This window comes from Salmo salar, chromosome ssa13 (assembly GCF_905237065.1).
Source record: "Salmo salar chromosome ssa13, Ssal_v3.1, whole genome shotgun sequence".
Taxonomy (NCBI): Eukaryota; Metazoa; Chordata; class Actinopteri; order Salmoniformes; family Salmonidae; genus Salmo; species Salmo salar.
Genome location: NC_059454.1, coordinates 16,985,471 through 17,008,025, shown reverse-complemented (window position 1 = coordinate 17,008,025; position 22,555 = coordinate 16,985,471). Strand labels below are relative to the sequence as shown.

Here is a 22,555-nt window from a genome sequence, read left to right as displayed (position 1 = left end):
ATTCCGTATCCTAGGTGAGCAGCAAGACTGCACAGGCACTGGATATACACTGTGTATAGTGTGTGTGTACATGCAGATATATTGACTGACTCTTTCTCTGTCTGTCTGTCTGTCTGTCTGTCTGTCTGTCTGTCTGTCTGTCTGTCTGTCTGTCTGTCTGTCTGTCTGTCTGTCTGTCTGTCAGGCACACCAACAGAGTTGACCTGGCCTGGGATTACCACCAGCGAGGAGTTTAAGACCTACAAGTTCCCCCGTTACCACGCTGAGCCCCTGGTCAACCACGCACCCAGGTCTGTCTGTGTAAACCGCTGGTTGTCAGTCTATTATCGGTAGGTGAGATTGATTGATTGATTAATGGGAACTGTAGTCACACCTGAACACACAGGCATCACGGTACAGGTACTGTATGTATTTCACTGTAGGAATCGGTCAGCCTTCGACAGTGTTGTTTTTGTGCTGTAACACCCCCCCCCCCTTTCTTTTTCCCTCTTTCTTTCCCTCTCTCTTCCTTCCCCCATTTCCTCTCTTCTAGGATAGACAGTGATGGCCATGACCTTCTTTCACTGCTACTACAGGTAAGATGGAAGGACGGAACAAATATGGAGGACAAAATCCTAAAACAATTCGTGTGTTCACTTTAGACACAGACCAATGTAAATATATGACCCCTCTCTCTCTCTCTCTCTCTCTCTCTCTCTCTCTCTCTCTCTCTCTCTCTCTAGTTTGAGCCGATGAAGCGTGTGTCGGCTGAGGAGGCTCTGAGACATCCATACTTCAGGAGCCTGGGGGAGCAGGTTCAGACACTGTCTGACAGTGAGTCTTTAGCTCAACCTTACATAACCCCACTACATCTATACACCTTATCTTAACCAACAAACTAAAGTATGTCAACAAACCCATGCCAAACCTTAACCAACAAAGTATATCAACATATCCATGCCAAACCTTAACCAACAAAGTATATCAACATATCCATGCCAAACCTTAACCAACAAAGTATATCAACATATCCATGCCAAAACCACTCTACTCCACGACCACACCTGGCTAGCAGCGTTAAGTGTCTGAGCGAAACGGTAGATGTGGCACTCTTTCCCTGATGTGTCTCCCTCATTTCAGCATCCTCCATCTTCTCTGTGAAGAACATCCAGCTCCAGAGAGACCCAGGGAAGAGGTCTTCAACCTTCCCAGAGTCAGGTGAGCCCTGCTGGGGTTAGAGAGGTGGGTTAGAGAGCTGGGTTGGGGGGGACAATAGTTGGAGTAGAAGTAGGAAATCTGGAGTGTCTCAAGCCATATGAGCCTGTCTCCTGCATACTTTCCTTTTCTCTCTCTCTATATATACAGTTCTGTGAAAAGGTTTTAGCCAGGTGTGAAAAAATGCTGTAAAGTAAGAATGCTTTCAAAAATAGACATGTTAATAGATTATATTTATCAATTAACTAAATGCAAAGTGAGTGAACAGAAGAAAAATATTCATCAAATCAATATTTGGTGTGACCACCCCTTACCTTCAAAACAGCATCAATTATTGTAGATACACGTGCACACAGTTTGAAGGAACTCGGCAGGTAGGTTGGCCCAAACATCTTGGAGAACTAACCACAGAAACTATTTGTGAAAAGATTAAACGTAATTTTAGCTTCCAAATGAGAGAATTTGGTTTTCATAAGGTTAGAGCCCTGCTCAATCAGTGGCCTGCCCCTGTGAAGAGACATGGGTTATAAACTATGAAACACACCCTTCTCCCCCTCCACTGTATAAGCTCTTGACGAAAATGTAACCTCCTGTTCCAAGGACGATAGGACGACGGTTCATACGTTAAAAAGGACTAACATGCCAACTACAGAACTAAGCCAACCTCAGCGTGAGCTTTGGTTGTGAATGGTATGAACTTTGAACTCTTATTCACTAAAGAAGTGAGACCTCCTAGCCGTTGAGTTAGCAACAGCAGCTGTAAACGTGGGCTAGGAAAGAACGGACGATGCATCCAGTCTAACACACAACGAAGATACTACAACGTATCCAATTTACCACCAGAGACATTCTTCCGAGGACAGGAAGATCTCTGTTGGCCAACACGGCCAGCATCTACGACCAACCTACCAAAGCGCAGCTCAAAGTAAATACTTATTGCATTTTCCTTTTCCAAATTGGCGGTAATTTAGAATGCATAAGATACTGTATTTACGAAAGCTTAGCTTGTCCCTTTGTTCCTCAGTCTTCCCGCTCTTTCATTCAAGCCCAACCCCCTCTCTTTGTGTAACAAGCCATCATACAGGTTCCGTCCACCAGGGACGTTTTCTGTATGACATAATTTGTATTCTGTGTATATGTAATTCTGTGTGATTGGTTAGGTATTTAGTAAATAAATAATTAAACCCAATTTTGCATTGCTGATTCAACTTGTTAGCCAGGGTTCGTGAAGATAACCAAGAATTTACAACTTTCAGATGAGACTGAATGAGGTGACGATTAATATTGACTGCTATTGATGTAAAATAGAACTAGGTCTTTCAGAGTTTATTCGGAGGATAACAGCTCTATAAACACTCTTTCGTGGTGCCCCGACTTTATAGCTAATTACATTTACATGATTAGCTTAATCAGGTAATATTAATTACAGAGAAATGATTTTATAGAATAGCATGTCATATCACTTAATCCGGCATAGCCAAAGACACGACAGGTGGTCACACCAAATATGGTTATGAAGCCAAGGGATGGTCACACCAAATATGGATTTGATCTAGATTTTTCTTCTGTTCACTCACTTTGCATTAGTTAATTGATAAATATAATCTATTAACATGTCTATTTTTGAAAGCATTCTTACTTTATAGCATTTTTTCACACCTGGCTAAAACCTTTGGACAGTACTGTATATATATTTGTTGTGTGTCTATATCGCTTGATCTCTGTTGATGTATGTTGCTGTCTCTGTAACTCTCTCTCTGTCTCTGTGCATCTCTCTTTGTCTCTGTGCCTCTCACTCTGACTCTGTGCCTCTCTCTCGGTCTCTGTGCCTCCCTCTCTGTTTCTGTGCCTCTCTCTCTGTCTCTGTAACTCTCTCTCTGTCGCTGTGCCTCTCTCTCTGTCTCTGTGCCTCTCTCTCTGTCTCTGTAACTCTGTCTCTGTGCCTCTCTCTCTGTCTCTGTGCCTCTCTCTCTGTCTCTGTGCCTCTCTCTCTGTCTCTGTGCCTCTCTCTCTGTCTGTGAGCTTTCTGTGTGTCTCATATTGCAGTGTGGTCATAATGTGTCACACACCGTGTCTTGGGACTCTGTCTTGTGATTTGCAGAGCCATGCCTGGTTCACACCGTCTACTCCATGCTAGTGTGAACTATGCTCTCTGGTGTGCCGTATTGACATCTGCCTCTACCAAGTTCACTGGTTCTGTCTCTATCACTCTGTCTCACTCTCTCTGTGTGTTCCTCTCTTTCTCTCTTCTCTTCCTGCCTCTCTCTATTTCTTTCCTCCTCCCATGTGCCTCTGACAACACCAAACACCTCCCCCCTTCGCCCCCTGCCTCTCTCTCTCTCTCTCTTCCTCTCTCTCTCTCTCTCTGTCTCTGTCTCTCTCTCATGTGCCCCCCACCACCACCACCTTGCCCCCCCTTCCTAAATAGCAGTGGCCCATAAGCTAGGCTCCGCCCCCTCGCAGTACTTCCAGAGAGAAGGAGCCAATCCCAGGGCTCAGAGTCACGGCCTCTCCTCCCCCTCCACAGGCTGAGTTGCCCCTCCCATTCTGGTAAATACATGATCTCTCTCACTTTCACTTCATTTTCCTCACTTTCAGTTCATATGTCTTTCTGTATGTCAAGACGTCTATCTTTGTGTCCACTGCTTATCTGTGCCTATTCTATTCTCCACTTCTAATTACTCTGTATGAACTGTGTTTCTGTCCCCTTCAGACATACTGCCTTATAGTCCCTGTTTACTTATTCTCTGCTTCTTCTTGTTGCCTGGGTGATGTCCTCTCTTTCCCTTGTATCTTCCCCTGCACTTTGCCATAATGTTCTTCTTCATCCTTGACTCCCTGTCTTTCTCTCTCTCTCCTTCTGTTCTTGCTGCCAATGTTTTTCTGTTCATCATTCCACCATTTGCCTTCTTTGTACTTTTCTCTGAGAGAGAAACCTCCCAGTGTTCTATTTCAGTGAGGTTGGGGTGAAAGGTCAAACAGAAGGCATTCTGGGAAGGATGGGAGCGAGAGGAGACATTTTGATTGAAACTCTTTATGTTTGCAGCTCTGTTCAGGTTCCTGCAGAGGGAGATGTAGCCTTTGTGTTTTGTCTGTAAGTGTGTGTGAACACAGGGTGCAGTGTGTGTGTGTGACAGAGTTCTTTAGATGACTTTGTGTTGTTGTCTTATGTACAGGTCTGGTTTTGTGCATGTTGAGCTACTGTTAAGGAGAACTCGGATAAATCAAACTTGACATCAAATGTTTAGGATGAACTTGTATTTCAGAGATGGAAGTTTCGATCCCCTTTGTCTGTGTGGGGTGGTACCTGTCTGTGTGGGGTGGTACCTGTCTGTGTGGGGTGGTACCTGTCTGTGTGGGGTGGTAGCTGTCTGTGTGGGGTGGTACCTGTCTGTGTGGGGTGGTACCTGTCTGTGTGGGGTGGTACCTGTCTGTGTGGGGTGGTACCTGTCTGTGTGGGGTGGTATCTGTCTGTGTGGGGTGGTACCTGTCTGTGTGGGGTGGTACCTGTCTGTGTGGGGTGGTACCTGTCTGTGTGGGGTGGTACCTGTCTATGTGGAGTGGTACCATGTCTGTGTGGGGTGGTACCTGTCTGTGTGGGGTGGTATCTGTGTGTGTGGGGTGGTACCTGTCTGTGTGGGGTGGTACCTGTCTGTGTGGGGTGGTACCTGTGTGTGTGGGGTGGTACCTGTCTGTGTGGGGTGGTAGCTGTCTGTGTGGGGTGGTACCTGTCTGTGTGGGGTGGTATCTGTCTGCTTGGGGTGGTACCTGTCTGTGTGGGGTGGTACCTGTGTGTGTGGGGTGGTACCTGTCTGTGTGGGGTGGTATCTGTCTGTGTGGGGTGGTACCTGTCTGTGTGGGGTGGTACCTGTCTGTGTGGGGTGGTATCTGTCTGTGTGGGGTGGTACCTGTCTGTGTGGGGTGGTATCTGTCTGTGTGGGGTGGTACCTGCCTGTGTGGGGTGGTACCTGTCTGTGTGGGGTGGTATCTGTCTGTGTGGGGTGGTACCTGCCTGTGTGGGGTGGTACCTGTCTGTGTGGGGTGGTACCTGTCTGTGTGGGGTGGTATCTGTCTGTGTGGGGTGGTACCTGTCTGTGTGGGGTGGTACCTGTCTGTGTGGGGTGGTACCTGTCTGTGTGGGGTGGTACCTGTCTGTGTGGGGTGGTATATGTCTGTGTGGGGTGGTACCTGTCTGTGTGGGGTGGTACCTGTCTGTGTGGGGTGGTATCTGTCTGTGTGGGGTGGTACCTGTCTGTGTGGGGTGGTACCTGTCTGTGTGGGGTGGTACCTGTCTATGTGGAGTGGTACCATGTCTGTGTGGGGTGGTACCTGTCTGTGTGGGGTGGTATCTGTGTGTGTGGGGTGGTACCTGTCTGTGTGGGGTGGTACCTGTCTGTGTGGGGTGGTACCTGTGTGTGTGGGGTGGTACCTGTCTGTGTGGGGTGGTAGCTGTCTGTGTGGGGTGGTACCTGTCTGTGTGGGGTGGTATCTGTCTGCTTGGGGTGGTACCTGTCTGTGTGGGGTGGTACCTGTGTGTGTGGGGTGGTACCTGTCTGTGTGGGGTGGTATCTGTCTGTGTGGGGTGGTACCTGTCTGTGTGGGGTGGTACCTGTGTGTGTGGGGTGGTACCTGTCTGTGTGGGGTGGTACCTGTGTGTGTGGGGTGGTACCTGTCTGTGTGGGGTGGTACCTGTGTGTGTGGGGTGGTACCTGTCTGTGTGGGGTGGTACCTGTCTGTGTGGGGTGGTACCTGTCTGTGTGGGGTGGTACCTGTCTGTGTGGGGTGGTATCTGTCTGTGTGGGGTGGTACCTGTCTGTGTGGGGTGGTACCTGTGTGTGTGGGGTGGTAGCTGTCTGTGTGGGGTGGTACCTGTCTGTGTGGGGTGGTACCTGTCTGTGTGGGGTGGTACCTGTCTGTGTGGGGTGGTACCTGTCTGTGTGGGGTGGTACCTGTCTGTGTGGGGTGGTATCTGTCTGTGTGGGGTGGTACCTGTCTGTGTGGGGTGGTACCTGTCTGTGTGGGGGTGGTACCTGTCTGTGTGGGGTGGTACCTGTCTGTGTGGGGTGGTATCTGTCTGTGTGGGGTGGTACCTGCCTGTGTGGGGTGGTATCTGTCTGTGTGGGGTGGTACCTGCCTGTGTGGGGTGGTACCTGTCTGTGTGGGGTGGTATCTGTCTGTGTGGGGTGGTACCTGCCTGTGTGGGGTGGTACCTGTCTGTGTGGGGTGGTACCTGTCTGTGTGGGGTGGTATCTGTCTGTGTGGGGTGGTACCTGCCTGTGTGGGGTGGTACCTGTCTGTGTGGGGTGGTATCTGTCTGTGTGGGGTGGTACCTGTCTGTGTGGGGTGGTACCTTTCTGTGTGGGGTGGTACCTGTCTGTGTGGGGTGGTATCTGTCTGTGTGGGGTGGTACCTGTCTGTGTGGGGTGGTATCTGTCTGTGTGGGGTGGTACCTGTCTGTGTGGGGTGGTACCTGTCTGTGTGGGGTGGTATCTGTCTGTGTGGGGTGGTACCTGTCTGTGTGGGGTGGTACCTGTCTGTGTGGGGTGGTACCTGTCTGTGTGGGGTGGTATCTGTCTGTGTGGGGTGGTACCTGTCTGTGTGGGGTGGTATCTGTCTGTGTGGGGTGGTACCTGTGTGTGTGGGGTGGTACCTGTCTGTGTGGGGTGGTACCTGTCTGTGTGGGGTGGTACCTGTCTGTGTGGGGTGGTATCTGTCTGTGTGGGGTGGTACCTGCCTGTGTGGGGTGGTACCTGTGTGTGTGGGGTGGTATCTGTCTGTGTGGGGTGGTACCTGTCTGTGTGGGGTGGTATCTGTCTGTGTGGGGTGGTACCTGCCTGTGTGGGGTGGTACCTGTGTGTGTGGGGTGGTATCTGTCTGTGTGGGGTGGTATCTGTCTGTGTGGGGTGGTATCTGTCTGTTTAACACAGTGCTAATATATTATGTTTCTTTCTTTTGTTCTTTCCCCTTCTATTCATCATCTTATCCCTTTTCCCCATCCTCTCTCTCTGTCTCCCTCTCTGTCTGTCTCTCTCTCTCTCTGTCTCTCTCTCTGTCTGTCTCTTTCTCTCTCTCTGTCTCTCTCTCTGTCTGTCTCTCTCTCTGTCTCTCTCTCTCTGTCTCTCTCTCTGTCTCTCTCTCTCTGTCTCTCTCTCTCTGTCTGTCTCTGTCTCTCAGCCCAGGGGAAGAGTAGGAGGCAAAGTGTGTTGTTTTAGTGTCGGTGGGGTTGGGGGGGGGAGATGAGGAGGACAGTGACGTACAGAACTGTCGCACACACACACACTGACCCCGCCACACACCCCGAAGAATCCAACACACACTCTGCCACACACACTCACCCCGAAGAATCCAACACACACCCTGCCACACACACTCACCCCGAAGAATCCAACACACACTCTGCCACACACACTCACCCCGAAGAATCCAACACACACCCTGCCACACACACTCACCCCGAAGAATCCAACACACACCCTGCCACACACACTCACCCCGAAGAATCCAACACACACCCTGCCACACACACACCAAAGCAGAGAAAACACACACCCTGCCACACACACACCAAAGCAGAGAAAACACACACCCTGCCACACACACACACACCAAAGCAGAGAAAACACACACCCTGCCACACACACACACACCAAAGCAGAGAAAACACACAGTACTTCCCAAAACAAAAACAACAAGTCAACAACACAAGACCGAGGAACACGAAATGGAGAAAAACAAAGGACTTAACATAATGAAGCCAGAGGATGAGAAGACTTGAGGAATTGAACATGAAGGTGAATATGTAAGAAGAGGAGGATGAGAGGAACGATCCTCCGTGCTGCTTCTTCTACTGCTCAGAGTACAACAGTGATTAGGGTCGCTTTGGTCTCAGCTGAGTGGATATGGTTTGAACAGGATTTGCTGTATCAGTGAGCTCTAACGGGAGTGGGGGGGTATGAGGGGGGTATGAGGGGGGTATGAGGGGGGTGGGGAATGAGAGCCTCTGCATCCCCAGGCTAGAGAACGGTCATGTTTAAAGTGACGGAGGGAGGGATGAGGGGTGGGGAATGAGAGCCTCTGCATCCCCAGGCTAGAGAACGGTCATGTTTAAAGTGAGGGAGGGAGGGATGAGGGGGGTGGGGAATGAGAGCCTCTGCACCACCAGGATAGAGAACTGGCATGTTGAAAGTGAGGGAGGGAGGGATGGATGAGGGGGGTGGGGAACGCGAGCCTCTGCACCCCAGGATAGACCCTAACCCTAGACTGAGCTGTAGAACTCTGCATTTTTCATATTGCACCCTAACCATAAGCCCTAACCTTGACTCCCAACCAACAACTCAACCTCTAATCTTAACCAACACCTCAACCCCTAACCCCAACCAACACCTCAACCCCTAACCCCAACCAACACCTCAACCCCTAACCTTAACCAACACCTCAACCCCTAACCTTAACCAACACCTCAACCCCTAACCTTAACCAACACCTCAAGCCCTAACCCCAACCAACACCTCAACCCCTAACCTTAACCAACACCTCAACCCTTAACCTTAACCAACACCTCAAGCCCTAACCCCAACCAACACCTCAACCCCTAACCTTAACCAACACCTCAACCCCTAACCTTAACCAACACCTCAACCCCTAACCTTAACCAACACCTCAACCCCTAACCTTAAACCAACACCTCAACCCCTAACCCCAACCAACACCTCAAGCCCTAACCCTAACCAACACCTCAACACCTAACCCCAACCAACACCTCAACCCCTAACCTTAACCAACACTTCAACCTTTAACCTTAACCAACACCTCAACCCTTAACCTTAACCAACACCTCAAGCCCTAACCTTAACCAACACCTCAACCCTTAACCTTAACCAACACCTCAAGCCTTAACCTTAACCAACACCTCAACCCTTAATCTTAACCAACACCTCAAGTCCTAACCCTAACCAACACCTCAAACCCTAACCTTAACCAACACCTCAACCCCTAACCTTAACCAACACCTCAAGCCCTAACCCCTAACCAACACCTCAAGCCCTAACCCCTAACCCCAACCAACACCTCAAGCCCTAACCTTAACCAACAGTTCAACCTCTAACCTTAACCAACAGCTCAACCCCTAACCCTAACCAACACCTCAAGCCCTAACCCTAACCAACACCTCAAGCCCTAACCCTAACCCTAACCAACACCTCAAGCCCTATCCCCAGCCAATAGCTGAAACATTGACCCCTAGCTAACGACCCTACCGCTGTACGTGTCCATTTCTCTACCCCACACACATGTATGCACGCGCAGATAAACACACGAGCCATAGAATAGTGTCTATAGGATGCTAATCCATTGTTTCCAAATCATATTTGGAATGGAATGGATTACATACTGAGCCTGGAGAATCAGACTATTTAATCCATTGCATGCCCCCCCCTCCCCCTCCCAACACACACATACACACACATGTGTTCATTACAGTGCCCAGACCTGGCACCTGATCCCCAATTCAATTACCTCATCAATCAGTCACTCAGGCAGGTTACGGTACCAATACGGTACCAAGCATACACTAACGACACTAAAGTTATCTTCCTCAAAGTGTACAGTATCTACAGAAGTCAACACTTCAGGGCAGGAATGGGCACTTCACTAGGCCACTATGCTGAAGTGCACACTAGGAAACACTAAGTTACATAATACACAAGAATAGGACAATGCATTATGAATAGATTATTATCAATATGATGTGATGTGATACTGTTATGACACGCTATAGAGATGTACACAACAGAGCAATATACAGGAGGGTTGTTGATGCCCAGGTACACTTCACGCCAGAAGATCACCTCACAGGACAGAGGGGGGTTAAAACAGTGTAAAGAAACCCCTGAACCCCTGACAACCTGGTTGATATGTTCCATTTATAGTTCATTAACATTGAGCTGTTCTTGTTGCACCTGATCTGACCTCTTAGATACTGAATCTAAAACACAACAACGCTCCTCCCACACACACACCCTTATATACACACACACCCTTATACACACACACACACGCACACACACACACACACTCTTATACACACACACACACAGCCTTACACACACACACACACACACACACACAATATAGTTTTGTTTTGTTTCTAATCTGTATATATGACCCTACTTTTCACTCTTTAGTAATAAGGTACAAGCAATGATTTCCCAGAATGCAATTCTCTGTGTCACCGGGCCATGTTCCCGTGGGAAATGCTGGTGATTGACTGAGAACGTGTTGCACATTCCTTAAGCTCAGGACTTATGGGTAGTGTAGTTTTGTGGATCTTGGTGTAAGGTAGTCTTGTTCCCCAGAAGCCAGGAACATGAGGTTAGCTAGGTTATAAGGTAAAGGAAGTGTAGCCTAAATGTTCCCCTTGTAGAGTTTAACATAGGGCAAGCCTGTCTAGGAGGGCCTCTTGGAAAATGGCCCACTACATGCTCTGTGCTCAGACAAGATGTATGGATGACTTTATCATCTACATGATCAATCAGTCAACAGATCAATCATGTATCTGTCTCCCTCCTCTAGTTAGTCTGGGGGTGGGTTAAAGTGCTGTTTAAAGAGAAACCTCCGAATAATAATACCTAACCATTCCCTTTACTTCACTCCCCCCTTTAGAAGCTAAAGCATGTTTGTATGGATATATCATGGGATATATGGACGTCTCATGTTTGTATGGATATATCATGGGATATATGGACGTGTCACGTTTGTGAAATGGCTGCAATTTGAGCCGACAGGAAAGGGCGGAGTCACATAGTGTTTACTGATCAGTGATTGGGAGAACATTGGAAGTGACCTCATTGACTACCCTCTTGCAACCTATCGGCTACTTTTTAGTTAGTTTTAACCCCAGTTTTAGAGCATTTACTCTCTGTTGTCTGCTGTGTTGTGAAGGCACCAGATGAACTAAGACCACTGGACCAAAACACACTGAGGCTGGAATTTAACTTAGATTGAATTCCGCACAGAGGGTCCAAACACGACTGTTTCGTATACAAGTGGTCAGGTTGTGTACAGGTCAGTGAGTCTGTGAGTGGGAGAGTGTGAGCAGGATGAAGTTGTCCCTATACTCTGATCTAGGGTCAGTACTATGTTATGTCTTTCCCCCTAATGGTTAAAGTCAGGATTTGGAGAGCATAAGCTGATCCTAGATCTGTACCTAAGGGCAACTTCTACTCAGAGTGTGAGAGTATGTAGCATGTACATAGATGATCTGTCAGTCTGTATATAGGCAGTGTACAGGTTTGATACGGCAGCAGACTCAGTCAGGTAACCTTATTTTGAAAACCAGAGCAATATTTCTGTATTGATAATCGGGCCAAGGCTGTAGAGTTCCGGACAGATTCATCCCTTTTTCAGTGATGTAATAAAGTTAGGAGAGTAAATGTTTTCTTTTTAGATTTGAGAGGTTTGATGGAGTATAACGCCTTAGCCTCCCTATCACTGTCTTACTGTGCTTTGGTGACACCTAGTGGTCACACAACATCATCACAGTTTAAGGGGAGTGGAGTTCGTGTGATGTGACGCGAGTGTGTGAGCTTACGAAGAGGTTTGGTGTGTGTGTGCATCACAGAGCTCTTGCTATGATGGGTGAAATAGTTGTGAACACTAAATAAAAATCCTTAGTTTGATGGAGTGTTTTTCTCATGAAATACTTTAAATATTTTGTCTTCCTTTGAAGCCTTCATGCAGTAAGTGTGTGTGGTTTATTACAACCTCCCAGCCTGTCTTTGTGGAGGATTACAGGACAGGATTACACTCCTGTACCAATACTACTGACAGCATCACCGTGAAACACAAGGATTTCCAACATCACCCATGGAGTCCAGTGGAGGCTGCTGAGGGGAGGGACGGCTCATAGTAATGTCTGGAATGGAATCAATGGAATGGCACCAACCACATCAAAGACATGGTTTCTATGTGTTTGTTACCGTTCCGTTGACTCCATTCCAGCCATATTTATGAGCTGTCCTCCCTCAGCAGCCTCCACTGATGGAGTCCTTGTTTGATGTAATTCTGCCTGCCAATGTCACTGAACAGAAGGACATGTGGAGGTCACTAAGGGCCTGTTCAGACTTGAGATAAATAGACTTAACATGGACTTAAGTCAATATATTGTTTTACTTAAGTGCATGTTGATTTAATGTACATTATCTCATAGGGCATTGTAAATGAGCCAGGGATACTTCTTTCAAATACTATTTTCAAATACCTGGGTTAAATGCATGGGAGTATATTTGACTATTTTCAAATACTTTCCAAGTGTATTTCCAAATACATTAAAATGTTCAACTACTTGTCTTTTCAAATAAACAATATCTTAATACTTACTTCAAATGTATGTGAGAGTAACTGAGATATTTGAAATAGTATTTGAACCCAGGTGTTCAGGTATCCATGGTGATGCTGAACTGTACTATGTAATGCCTGTTGGACCAGTTACCCCATTCGTGTTTGTTACCCCTTGACACTGATCTAAGGTCAGTTTTGCAGTTTCCCGATGGTTAACGTTAGGGGCTCAGGAAGCTACGCTTGCTGATCCTAGATCTGTGCATAAGGGGATCTGCTAGTCAACGCAATGTGTTACTCTTGACCTTACAGTGAAAAATAAAACCTGTTCTCTGAAGGAGTCTGAGTATTGGGACACTTCCCTGGTCTTTTCTTCTGAGTCTGCATATAAGGCCACAGCCCTGGTCTGCCCGGACCACATACACATCCTCATTCATATCCCATCTATTTGCCTCCGTTACTTTACTCATCAACGGTGTCTGGACCTAGTCCTCTGGACATCAACACCTAGCCACTACACCCGCCTGCACACTTTGGCCACTGTATGATAGGACTGAATAGATATAAGCAATAGTGGCTTAGATCCTAGCAACAGGCTAAGTGAAATCCTTTCAGGTCTTCATAGGGTATGTACACACAGAAGGCTGCTGAGGGGAGAACGGCTCATAATAATGTCCAGAACGGAGCAAAAGGAATGGCATCAAACACCTGGAAACCATGTGTTTGATGTATTTGATACCATTCCACTTACACTTCTCCAGTCATTACAACAAAGCCCGTCCTCCCCAATTAAGGTGCAACCAACCTCCTGTGGTATGTAGTGTACTTCTCATGGATGTCTGCCTCTAGAAATGTACATTGGTTTGGATAGTCAATCAATCAATCAATCAATCAATCAATCAAATGTATTTACAGTGTGTGGCCCAGGGTCAGAGACAAAACGTTACACGTGATCCTCTTTTCAAATCAAATCAAAGTTTATTTGTCTCGTGCGTCGATTACAACAGTGAAATGCTTACTTACAGGCTCTAACCAACAGGGCAAAAACGGTATTAGGTGAACAATAGGTAAGTAAAGAAATAAAAACAGTAAAAAAGACAGTGAAAAATAACAGTAGCGATGCTGTAACAGTAGCGAGGCTACATACAGACACCGGTTAGTCAGGCTGATTGAGGTAGTATGTACATGTAGATATGGTTAAAGTGACTATGCATATATGATGAACAGAGTAGCAGTAGCGTAAAAGAGGTGTTTTCCTTACATGTTCTCCTTACATTTGTACATTACTGCTACTAATAAACAAGTGTGAAAATTGATGTCATTCAGCTTGGTCTCCCTCATGTGGATAACTGAACTGTGATGAAATGGAGGTAATGGTTTGTGCTTGATGATGCTGGAAATGGTGATCATGATGGTGAGATGTAAAGGAGGATGAAGATGATGGTGACTTCTGCTATCTGTTTTACCACCAATCCATCCTGGTTACAGACAGAGAGAGAGCGCCATCCTAAGCCATAGTACATCTGTTAATGTTCATATTCAAGCGTTGTTTGCACTTGGAAGTGTAGGTGAATATTCATGACTAGGGTTGATTTTCAGTAACCTATACTGTTCTCTTTGAAGTAGAAAAAAGAATCGATATAAGTTTAAATATTAGACATGTGTAAGCGAAATGACGAGTGTACAAAGCTAGATCAACATCAAATTGACCATTGGACATGTAAAAAACAGAATGTAAGCAGAATCTGTGTTGATGAGGCAAGGCAAACCAACAAGACATGTCTGGTCTGGGCAACATCTGATCTTTTGAAGGCTACTGGATACGCACATTGGTTAATCATACACAGACAACAACGGTCTAAACTTCTGTAGACCTTTGGACAGGAACATTAGCTAGTCAGTGATAGGCTCCAGTATGCATGTCATTCCACCAATAGAATCTATGCCCCAATGTCTCAGCCAATAAGAGAATGTAAACTAAGTAAGACAACATGATTCGTAAAGTGGGGTGATGACGTTTTGTAAGGGTAAAACTGTATAAAAGCCAAGCACTAAGAATGAGGAGGCTTTTTCCATAGAAAGGCTCGGCTTCTGTTACTTTTGTAATAAAGTAATTGAATTTACAAGCTCCGGTGTCAAAGAAGTATTTGATTTAATATTTTCCACAACAGAAGTAGCATTTAGATAAATCCTCCATTCCAAGGAAAACCTCCATAGATAAATAAATATTTGACTTTATAGTAGGTTCATTCTAATCCAATGTTCTCGCATTGTTTAACCTTAACACCCTTATCATACTTCCACATCCCTGTAAATATTGGTACAAGCCCTAGTACTCTGACACATAGACATAGGTCCAGATAAACTGTTTTTTGAAGGAAATAAAATACAGACAACCAATCTAAAAAGCTGATATCAGACCAAGTGGTACAACGGGATCAGACTAAGAGGGGTCAAAGATAAGATGTAGCTTCAGGATGCTCTGGACATACGCTATATTATAAACTGGGTGGTTCCAGCCCTGAATGGTGATTGGCTGGCCGACGTGGTATATCAGACCGTATACCGTGAGTTTGACGAAACATTTATGTTTACTGCTCAAAATACATTGGTAATCAGTTTTTAATAGCAAAAAGGCCCGAGGGGGTGTGGTATATGGCCAACATAAGGGCAGTTGTCTGGTACTCCGTACTAAGAACAGCACTTAGATGTGGTATATTGGCCATATACCACCCCCCCCCCAGGCCTTACTGTTTAATTATACCCTGTAGTTCTCAGTATCAACTCTCTAATGCCTGACATACTGAGACGTGGTGAGACAAGAAGTAGCATTCATAGTCACAGGCTGTGTCCCAATAATAACTCCTTCCTCCTGAAGTGTACACTCGTTCACTTACTTACTTAGGCCTTTGTATTCTTTGAGGTAAACAGCCCATCGATTTTCAGGCCATCGATGAATCGCCTCCATCTCTTTCGGTCTTTCCACTCCAAACCCTCTGCCTTCATCTCCTGTCCTGTGCTGTCTCCAGGTGGGTCTTCCTCTTTTGTGTTTGCCGTATGGGTTCCATGTTGGGGCCTGCTTTGTGACTGATTTATTGTTTGTTCTGAGTGTGTGATCTGTGTGTGTCGTTCACTACTTCCAACAAAATGTAAACGCAGTGGATTGGTGTAGGTGCGGGATAGAGTTGTGTTTCCATGTTTCTTATAACAGTCATTTTCTGTTAAGTCAGTGAAGGGAAGTGAACTAGTGCACGCTTTGGGAGGACGGAGCGATAATTGGGACGTGGCCACGGTCTTGATATTTGAGAACTAGAGGCAGTTGTGTCACCTTCAGACTTGTAGCTAGATTCTCAGTCCAGTGCAATGTGGCGGACTGACGACAAGACTGAATATTATTGACTGAAAGCATGACACTATATTTACAAATCAATAGAAGATGAAAATCAAACAATAATTGACAGAAGTTTTCCTGTAATTGAACAGTTGATAAGATTTTGGGGAAATGAGGTTGAAGTTTGCTCTTGCAGATACTTCTGTGTTATTTGGCCAAGGCACAACAAATGTGTTTGTACAGAGGGTGGGAACGAACATGTCCCAGTTAAGATTACTGACAAACATTTAATTATTTTTTTCTAATGTCCACACTCAACATGTAATTCCTAATAAGTCCTTTACTTTGGTCACATGTGCCCTGACCTCATCCTTTATAAACAAGTCCTTGGAACTACCCAACTCCACAGATGCTTGCAGGTCCAGATGAAGACAATGATGAAGAAGACGATGCTTCCTCTCCAGCTGATTGTGATCGTTTGTCTGTCTTATGGACAGGCAGATGATTCCACCAATAAGCACTCCATCTCTGATTCCAGCTTTGGCCCTTTCTTTACCCTTTTCTCTGGCCTGTCTGCCGAGGTGGGGAACCTGAGGAGGGAGGTTGAGGACTTGAGAAAGTCACGCAACTGTAAGTCTCTTTGGATTTTTATATATATTTTCTTAATATAATAGTAACTACATGCACCAGATATAAATGATATACATGCACAGAAAATGAACAATGACAGAACAATGGCCAATAATGAATTATCTGATATGACTGAATAAGTTGATTTGAATTTAAAGGGGAAGTTAAGTATTTTAAAAATGAATGTTAAATGGTTACTCAACTTGCAAGATGTCTATATATGGGTGAAGACAAACTTTAATACATGGGTTGGTTTTCTTTATACCGCCACTACAAACATCAGCTAACTTTAGCCACTCACACTTTATGGAGAGTCTGGATGTTTCATCTGTAGATGCTCGACAGATGGTCATACTATCAACAAATCTGTTGATAAGCAACTGCTTGCTAAGGATAAGGTTAGGGTTAGGTTTAGAATAAGGTTAAAGGTTAAGTTTAGGGTTAGGGTAGGGGTTAAGGTTAGAGCTAGGGTTAGGGTTAGCAGATAGTTTGTTGAAATACTACTGATAGTTCTGTAAAGCATGGACTATCCAAATAAAGTGTTACTCTTTAGCCAATGCTAGTTAAACAGGTGATAGAGGCAAAAAAATGTAAATGTCAAATCTACTGAAATCAACTCATTTATATGTTTTGTTATACTCAGCTGTGGGTGTGGCCTTCTCAGCTGCCCTGAGACCTCCTACCCAGGACAATCAGGGCTACGGCAACACCGGGCCCTTCCAGGCAGACACCAACCTGGTCCACACTCACGTCATCACCAACGTTGGTAACGCCTTCAGCCCCAGGACAGGTCAGCCGCTGAAATATTATTGCGATTTACATAGACAACTCCCACTGCATCTGCATTTTCACATATAATTCTTACTTTGTCTGGCTGAAACATTCCCAGATAACATATTGGCGTCATAAGAACGACATATCAATGGGTCACAAATCATCTTAAACTGTATTTCATGCTCTATAAAGGATTAATAAAGATACACTACGAATAAAGCGGGACCTTTAGGGTTGGATAACTTGCCATTATAAATGGTTTAATAATGCTTTATAAATCACAAATTCTTATGAATTTCCTTGTCGACCCATACAGGAGCATTCACAGCACCAGTAAATGGAGTCTACTACTTCACTTTCACTTCCTATGCCTGGAAAAAGGAGGACAACATCGGGGTGGCCCTTTACAAGAACAATGAGGAGGTAGCTCTGGTCTATGAGTATCAGGACAAGGGGGACAACGAAGACTTTGCGTCCAACGGGGCCACCCTGCAGCTGGCCAAAGGAGACACGGTTTCCCTGGTCCTACCGTCTGGTTTCCAGGTGACCAGTAACGCTTTCAGAAACCTCAGCACCTTCAGTGGCTTCCTGCTCTTCCATGTTGAAGGAGGACAGTGAGAGACTGAGGGGTTCAGGGTTTAAGTTGGGAGGGTTCTTCACTTAACTTCCACACATTATATTCTCTTTTGCTGTCATTTACATGTGTGTGAGGCAATAAAAGCAATATTAAAGCAGCAATCGTTTCTTTAGTGAATTCATGGTTTGCAGCAATGACTTTGGTATTGCTCCTTTTGATCATGTTATCAATTTAGATGAATTTAATTTAGATTAGATTAAACTGGGATATGGCAGCAGGGGATTTAAATATATTTGTAGTAAATCAGATTAAGATTAGGAACCCGGATCCACCTAAAGCCCTTGTGACACTAATGATCTCCAATACACATGGAGAAGTCTCTGTCCAAATATCATGGACTATACTTTTATTAGTATTCTTGAAACAGTTACAACCAAATATTGCACATCAAACTATATTTTATAACAACAACTTTACATTGTACAAAAAATGTAAAGTTGCTGTCATTGGGGTGAGACTCGTGGGTTCTTGCTGACGGAGGACAGGGCGGTATCAGCTTCAGAGCCCACTGGTTCTGAGGCCCAGGGGTTCAGACCACACAGCAAGAAAGGAACAGCACAGTCCCGGAACTGGACAGAGATAGACAGATACACAACACACTCAGAGGAACAACATGGACCCGGTGGTGGAAAAAGTACCGTATTGTCATACTTGAGTAAAAGTCAAAATACCTTAATAGAAAATGACTCAAGTAAAAGTGAAAGTCACCCAGTAAAGTAGTACTTGAGTAAAAGTATAAAAGTATTTGGTTTTGAATATACTTAAGTATCAAAAGTAAAAGTATAAATCATTTTAAAATCCTTATATTAAGCAAACCAGATGACACAATTTTTTTGTTTTTAGAATTATTTTTACAAATGAAGCATGTGTGTTTAGTAAATCCACCAAATCAGAGGCAGTAGGGATGACCAGGGATGTTTTCTTAATAAATGCATAAATTGGAAAACATTTCTGTCCTGCTAAGCATTCAAAATGTAACGAGTACTTTTGGGTGTCAAGGAAAATGTATGGAGTAAAGAGTACCTTATTTTCTTTAGGAATGTAGTGAAGTAAAAGTAAAAGTTGTCAAAAATATAAATAGTAATATAAAGTACAGATACCCCCAAAACCTACTTAGGTAGAACTTTCAAGTATTTTTACTTAAGTACTTTACACCACTGCATGTACTACACTAGCTAGATAATACTCAGAAAACACATTAACAACATGTACTACACCAGCTAGATAATACTCTCAGAAAACACATTAACAACAGGGACTACACCAGCTAGATAATACTCTCAGAAAACACAGTAACAACATGTACTACACCAACTAGATAATACTCTCAGAAAACACATTAACAACATGTACTACACCAGCTAGATAATACTCTCAGAAAACACAGTAACAACATGGACTACACCAGCTAGTTAACACTCTCAGAAAACACAGTAACAACATGTACTACACCAGCTAGATAATACTCTCAGAAAACACATTAACAACATGTACTACACCAGCTAGATAATACTCTCAGAAAACACATTAACAACATGGACTACACCAGCTAGATAATACTCAGAAAACACATTAACAACATGTACTACACCAGCTAGATAATACTCTCAGAAAACACATTAACAACATGGACTACACCAGCTAGATAATACTCTCAGAAAACACATTAACAACATGTACTACACCAGCTAGTTAACACTCTCAGAAAACACATTAACAACATGGACTACACCAGCTAGATAATACTCTCAGAAAACACAGTAACAACATGGACTCCACTAGCTAGATAATACTCTCAGAAAACACAGTAACAACATGGACTCCACTAGCTAGATAATACTCATTTTTAAACAGTACATAACAACATGCATATTTCATCTTTCAAATTACGATTCTATGATGTATCTCTTATTTTTTTATAGAGTACACAATCATACCTATGCTCATGAATATGAAGACAACAGGGTTGTGTGTTTGTATGTTTGTGTGTGTGTACTTGTTATACACAACTCTCAGCCTACGTGGATGTCAATAGGCAGCTCCCCCCCCTAACTCTCTGATTCAGAGGGGTTGGGTTAAATACGAAAGAAACTTTTCGGTTGAATCCATTCAGTTGTGCAACTGACTAGGTATCCTCTTTCCTTGTGTACTGTATGTGTTGTCCCTCACCTGTCTGTTCATGAACACGTATATGATGGGGTTGTAGACAGTGCTGCTCTTGGCCAGGTACATGGGCACTGTGGCAATGAGCGGGTTGATGTGGAGGCTGGGGTCAAGGATCACAGAGAGGGCGAAGGCCGCATAGGGCAACCAGCAGAGCAGGAAGGCCATCACCATGACTACCACCATACGCACAACCTGTATCTCCACGCGGGTGGTGCTGTCGCCCTCCAACACCTTCAGCTTGGACACCTGGGACACACACACAAATGAGTACACACACACACAGACAGATGTATAAACACACACACACACACACACATCCCATGCCCACCTGGTGTAGTGTGAAGAGGATGCGAGCGTAGGAGACCATGATGATGGAGAAAGGAGTGGCGAAGCAGAGCAGGAAGTAAAGGATGATGTAAGACATGTTTCCTGGTTCCCTGCTGTACCAGTTTGGGGAGCAGGAGGTCCTAACCCCCTCCAGTTCAAAGCTGCCCCAGCCAAACAGAGGCGGGGTGTTCCATATAAACGACCACACCCAGGACAGGACCACCCCTCCGACTGCGTGCCTGTGTTACAGTACGAATACATTACAGTTATCTCCATCACACATTTATCCTTACTTCTACGCAACTGCTATCTTTCCCTCTGTATATGCACAGTTACCAGAGTTAAACGGAATACTTGACCTGGTCTGGAACATGACCGCCCCCATTGGTCGACACACCACCACATAACGGTCCACAGCTATCACGGCCACTGAACACAGACCTGCAATACCTGGGAAGACAACATCAAACATGTACACTACATGTACATGCAATAACCCAGCAAACACATCCATTCAACTGACATTAATAGGCCTAGTAGATTTGACAAATCTAACTCTCTCTGCATAGCCAGACACTAATTTAATTTATTTGGGTGAAAACATATACAACTAGATGTACAATGTATTCCCAGAGGATACATTGTACATGTATCCTCTGTTTCCAAAGTGGTCCTCGATGGTAACTCACCAAAGAAAGCCACAGCGAAACCCTCCAGCACGCAGCCCAGCCGCCCCATGCTGAAGTAGCCCATAGCGTTGGTGACCATAGTGGGCAGTCCCCCGAACAGAGCACAGCCCAGGTCTGCCACTGCCAGGTTGACTAGGGCGTAGTTCAGAGGCTGGCGCAGCTTCCGGTGTCTCACCGTCACCACGATGACCAGGACGTTCATACAGACCCCGGCCACCGAGAACACACCAATGATCACCGCCAGGATGGTGTAGCCCGTCCTGGAGAGCAGCGCTTCACTGTCTCGCTCCATCCACCAACGCCACGTTGCACCACAGACTGTCCAGGAGTTGGCGGATGCTTTAGTCCAGGTCTGGGAGGAGATCCCTCAGGAGACCATCCGCCACCTCATCAGGAGCATGCCCAGGCGTTGTAGGGAGGTCATACAGGCACGTGGAGGCCACACACACTACTGAGCCTCAGATAAAGCAGTCCAGTAGCAGATCTATAATATATAAAGCAGTTCAATAGCAGATCTATAATATATAAAGCAGTCAAGTAGAAGATATATATATATAAAGCAGTTCAATAGCAGATCTATAATATATACTGCTCAAAAAATAAAGGGAACACTAAAATAACACATCCTAGATCTGAATGAATGATATCATCTTATTAAATACTTTTTTCTTTACATATTTGAATGTGCTGACAACAAAGTCACAGAAAATAATCAATGGAAATCCAATTTATCAACCCATGGAGGTCTGGATTTGGAGTCACACTCAAAATTAAAGTGGAAAACCACACTACAGGCTGATCCAACTTTGATGTAATGTCCTTAAAACAAGTCAAAATGAGGCTCAGTAGTGTGTGTGGCCTCCACGTGCCTGTATGACCTCCCCACAACGCATGGGCATGCTCCTGATGAGGTGGCGGATGGTCTCCTGAAGGATCTCCTTCCAGACCTGGACTAAAGCATCCGCCAACTCCTGGACAGTCTGTGTTGCAACGTGGCGTTGGTGGATGGAGTGAGACATGATGTCCCAGATGTGCTCAATTGGATTCAAGTCTGGGGAACGGGCGGGCCAGTTCATAGCATCAATGCCTTCCTCTTGCAGGAACTGCTGACACACTCCAGCCACATGAGGTCTAGCATTGTCTTGCATTAGGAGGAACCCAGGGCCAACCGCACCAGCATATGGTCTCACAAGAGGTCTGAGGATCTCATCTCGGTACCTAATGGCAGTCAGGCTACCTCTGGCGAGCACATGGAGGGCTGTGCGGCCCCCCAAAGAAATGCCACCCCACACCATGACTGACCCACCGCCAAACCGGTCATGCTGGAGGATGTTGCAGGCAGCAGAACGTTCTCCACGGGCGTCTCCAGACTCTGTCACGTCTGTCACATGTGCTCAGTGTGAACCTGCTTTCATCTGTGAAGAGCACAGGGCGCCAGTGGCGAATTTGCCAATCTTGGTGTTCTCTGGCAAA

General features: G+C 45.4%; 3 protein-coding genes across 11 annotated transcripts in view; 2 read left to right on the top strand and 1 right to left on the bottom strand.

Moving 5' to 3' along the window:
* Positions 1–7,587, top strand: part of LOC106566535 (cyclin-dependent kinase 17) — a 91,896-nt gene extending 84,309 nt beyond the window's left edge. For 5 of the 9 annotated variants that reach the window (XM_045693002.1, XM_045692997.1, XM_045693001.1 and 2 more), the window contains 7 exons: positions 1–14; positions 185–290; positions 533–575; positions 723–813; positions 1,120–1,197; positions 3,623–3,744; positions 7,369–7,428. The exon at positions 1–14 is cut by the window's left edge and continues 84 nt beyond it. In XM_045693002.1, coding sequence (XP_045548958.1) covers positions 1–14; positions 185–290; positions 533–575; positions 723–813; positions 1,120–1,197; positions 3,623–3,726 — 436 coding nt within the window. In that variant the 3' untranslated portion in view covers positions 3,727–3,744; positions 7,369–7,428. Of the gene's footprint in view, positions 15–184; positions 291–532; positions 576–722; positions 814–1,119; positions 1,222–3,622; positions 3,745–7,368 lie in introns of all 9 variants that reach the window. The other 4 variants (XM_045692998.1, XM_045692999.1, XM_045693004.1 and 1 more) reach the window with 4 other exon arrangements.
* An 8,610-nt stretch (positions 7,588–16,197) lies between these two features.
* LOC106566534 (complement C1q-like protein 4) lies at positions 16,198–18,001 on the top strand. Its single transcript, XM_014134633.2, has 3 exons — positions 16,198–16,489; positions 17,133–17,279; positions 17,580–18,001. The coding sequence occupies exons 1-3, from the start codon at positions 16,213–16,215 to the stop codon at positions 17,879–17,881; spliced, it is 726 nt and encodes a 241-aa protein (XP_013990108.2). The 5' UTR covers positions 16,198–16,212; the 3' UTR covers positions 17,882–18,001.
* Positions 18,002–18,343: 342 nt separating this feature from the next.
* Positions 18,344–21,430, bottom strand: LOC106566543 (parapinopsin). The gene is made up of 5 exons (XM_045692995.1): positions 21,083–21,430; positions 20,753–20,843; positions 20,395–20,632; positions 20,070–20,312; positions 18,344–18,469 (listed from the first exon to the last, which is right to left on the bottom strand). The coding sequence occupies exons 1-5, from the start codon at positions 21,372–21,374 to the stop codon at positions 18,344–18,346; spliced, it is 990 nt and encodes a 329-aa protein (XP_045548951.1). The 5' UTR covers positions 21,375–21,430.
* Between the last annotated feature and the right edge of the window lie 1,125 nt (positions 21,431–22,555).